The sequence below is a fragment of the Rhagoletis zephyria genome, unplaced genomic scaffold, assembly GCF_001687245.7.
Source record: "Rhagoletis zephyria isolate East Lansing unplaced genomic scaffold, Rhagoletis_zephyria_1.1 Rzeph_scaffold_00940, whole genome shotgun sequence".
Lineage (NCBI taxonomy): Eukaryota > Metazoa > Arthropoda > Insecta > Diptera > Tephritidae > Rhagoletis > Rhagoletis zephyria.
In genome coordinates this window covers 66,060-69,422 of record NW_016158024.1, presented here as the reverse complement: position 1 = coordinate 69,422, position 3,363 = coordinate 66,060, and the positions used below count along the sequence as shown (strand labels likewise).

Sequence of the window (3,363 nt, the reverse complement as noted above, 5' to 3'; positions counted from 1 at the left end):
CATTTTTGACAGCAATTATATGGCTTCAAGAACGGGTGGGCTTTTCATACCTTCACCCTCTACAAACTTAAAAATTCTACTAAGTAAATATTTGATAAAAATTGACGATTTTGTAAATTTACGCTAGTCATCACTTCGTTTAAGTAATTTGCGGAGGAAATGCTAGAATTGACTAATTGATGTACCTAGAAATTATTTGGAAATCGTTATTAACAAGATAACAATTTGTTTTAAATTCTTCTGGAATAAATTTTAAAATTTTTAACTTCAACGGTTGATTTGTAGAAAATTTCAGCGAAAAGATTGTTTTAATATTTACATGGGCCGCAATTTGCACAAAAAAATTAATTGTTTGGCGAACCTGTAAGGATGTAGTGATTTTGTGGAACATTCAGAAGAAAAAATTTGTAGGTTTTTTTTTGTACTCATATCATATGAATATAATTAAATTTTTCTCAAAATATTGATTAACTGTGTATGAAGATAATAATATTTTGAATTCAGAGATGCAAAATTATTTAAATGTGTATGAAAATAAGAATATTTGGAATTTAAAGATAGCAATTTGCACAAGAAATGTGATAGAAATTGTATTGAACTTGGTTGGTTGGTTTTTTTGCACCAATATTTAATAAAATTTCTTCCAAAATATTTAAATGTATATGTAAAAAAATCTGACTAAAATTGGTTGGCAAACACTTCGAAGAAAACATTTTTAGTTTTGTATGTATCCATATTTTAAAAAATTTTTCTCAAAATATTGATTAAAATTTATATGAAAAATATTTTGAATTCCAAGATTGCAGTTTGCAAAAAAAAATTATTAAAATTTGTTGCTAAGCCTGTAAGGATGTTGTAAACTTGTGGAACACTCAGAAGAAAACATGTTTATGTTTTTTTGTGTACTCATATATAATTAAATTGTTCTTAAAATATTGATTAAATGTGTATGAAAATTATAATATTTCGAATTCAGAGATGCAAATTTGCACAAAAAATGTGACTAAAATTGGTTGGCGAACCTGTAAGGATGTACATATTCATCTTGTGTAAAAATTCGAAGACATTTTTTTTGTATTGCACCAATGTTTAATAAAATTTTTTGTTCAAAAAATTATTTAAATGTGTATGAAAATAAGAATATTTTGAATTAAAAGATCGCAATTTGCACACAAAATGTGATAGACATTGTATTGAACTTGTGAAATATTCCGAAGAAAATATTTTTTTGTTTTTTTTTTTTTTGAGACAATGTTTAATTAATGTTAATGTTTAACATTGTTTCAATGTGTATGAAAATGAGAATATTCTGAGGTCAAAGATCGTGAAAAATAGCACAAAAAATATAAAATTAAAAATTTGTTGGGAAACCATTTTTTTTTTGATTGTTCTGTAACACCTATTTTTTAAACTAGATACTACTTAATTTCGCTATGGTGCGTTAAATTACAAAAATTTCAGTGCCAGTTTAAAAATATAATTTTATTTGTGAGTGAAGTTTAAGGCGAAATTTTAAGAATGGCTAAAGAGATTTCTTTAGTACAGTGAAACTTCGATGTAACGACATTTAGTGGCTAAAAGGGTTTTACCCATAAATGTATTCCGAAGGTTTTCATGCTGAAAATTTCTTCGTTTAATATCAGCCCTAACAGCCAAAAATATTTAAGCGACATTTTTTTTTATTTATTTTTAATGCAAAAATGCCTCTAGATGCTTTAGGAACATTTCTGCATCAAAAAGAGAATTTTGAAAAAATTCCGCTTACTTTTCCCAAATACGAGTTTTTTTCGGTGGACTTAAGAAAAATTTTGTTATAATTAGTTTTTCGTTTTATAAATCTTCGTGTTATCAAGGTTACACTGTACGATAAACATTTTCATTGATTTTTTTATGAACGCTTCAAACTATGATTAATAAATTTGCTGTGCCGTTAGTCTATTATAATTTACAACATGCGACGTTTGAATATTTTATATGCTTTGAAGTGTATTTTGTACTACAAAAAATAAAATAAATTATAATTACTTTTTTAGTTGCGAAATCAAGTTTTAATAAAAAAATATATATTTATATACTATTTTCTCTAGCAAATATTTAATCAAATAAACTAAAATAGCGAAAATATTTTTTTTGTTAAAAACGGTTAAAAATACTAAATAAAAATCTACAAAATTTAAACCAAAACTTATCAAAAAACATAAAATCTAAATCGCATGCGCAGTTGTGCTTAATAATCACCTTTGAATATCAGTCAAAAATAAATAAAAAATAAGAAATATAAACATATATGTATACCATAATTATAAAGACAACTGAAAATATTTCAATACTAAATACAAATATTAAACATTTAAAATTTATTTAAGTACTGTTTCGTTCGATTCATTGCTAAATTTTTAGTACTTCAGTTTAACATTTAGCACGCGTTTAGGCAAAATGCTGTGTTAGTAGATAAGTATGCGAAGTTACTGTGTGTTGCTTTTGTTGTTGTCTTCTCAAAAATTGGTTAATCGCATTAAATTAGTTTTAAAAATTTTTGCTCAAACTTGTNTCAAAAATTGGTTAATCGCATTAAATTAGTTTTAAAAATTTTTGCTCAAAATTTTCTTGCTAATTTTTTAATTTTCAAATTTTGAATTTAAATTTTTCATTTAAATTCTTTTTGCAAAAAAACTTCCCAACTACTTACTGCTGGCATAAGCTGATCTGTACTTCTGACGCGAGTCACCTTATTTTTCGTTACGAGCCTCTTCACGAATCTCTCCACTTGGACGTTCCACTTCATGAAGGTCACATACGCTATATAGATGCTAAATAGTATGAGCGCCTCCCACCAATAGATGAAATTATCGCGAAAAAAGTAAATGAGCACCATCAAACTGAGACTGTAGAAAGTGCAATCCCGAAACAGGGGCCACCATGTTAGCGCCAATATGGTTTTCGAGAATAGCGCACACATACCGATGACGAAGAGTATGTTGAAGACAGCGGAGCCGACAATTGTACCAATGCCAACATCATCGAACGAGATGAATACGCCAATGACACTGGTAAAGAGTTCGGGCGCACTACCGCCGGCCGCCATAAACGTAGCACCGGCTACATCGTCCGTGATGTCCAATTTCTCGATGATCACGTCCAGGGAAGGCACGAAGAATTCATCGCACACAATGGCGAGCGCTACGAACATGTAAATAACGCCAATTATGTGACATATAACAGCACCATTTTCCAGCTGCTCTCTGGTGAAGAGATCTTTTGGGAAGAGCGGCGCTTTCGTCACATTCGCATGGTTGGTTTCTGCAATGAATGAAAGAAGTAAAAGAAAATATTTAAATGTTGAGAATTTCAACTAGACTGAAA

General features: G+C 28.8%; 1 protein-coding gene across 2 annotated transcripts in view; it reads right to left on the bottom strand.

Annotated features, from left to right (window-relative positions):
* The window catches only part of LOC108362117 (uncharacterized), a 160,456-nt gene that overhangs the window by 94,220 nt on the left and 62,873 nt on the right, over window positions 1–3,363 (bottom strand). Inside the window, exon 4 of one of the 2 annotated variants that reach the window (XM_017614981.1) lies at window positions 2,690–3,300. In XM_017614981.1, coding sequence (XP_017470470.1) covers window positions 2,690–3,300 — 611 coding nt within the window. The remainder of the gene's footprint in view (window positions 1–2,689; window positions 3,301–3,363) is intronic. The other variant, XM_017614982.1, reaches the window with a different exon arrangement.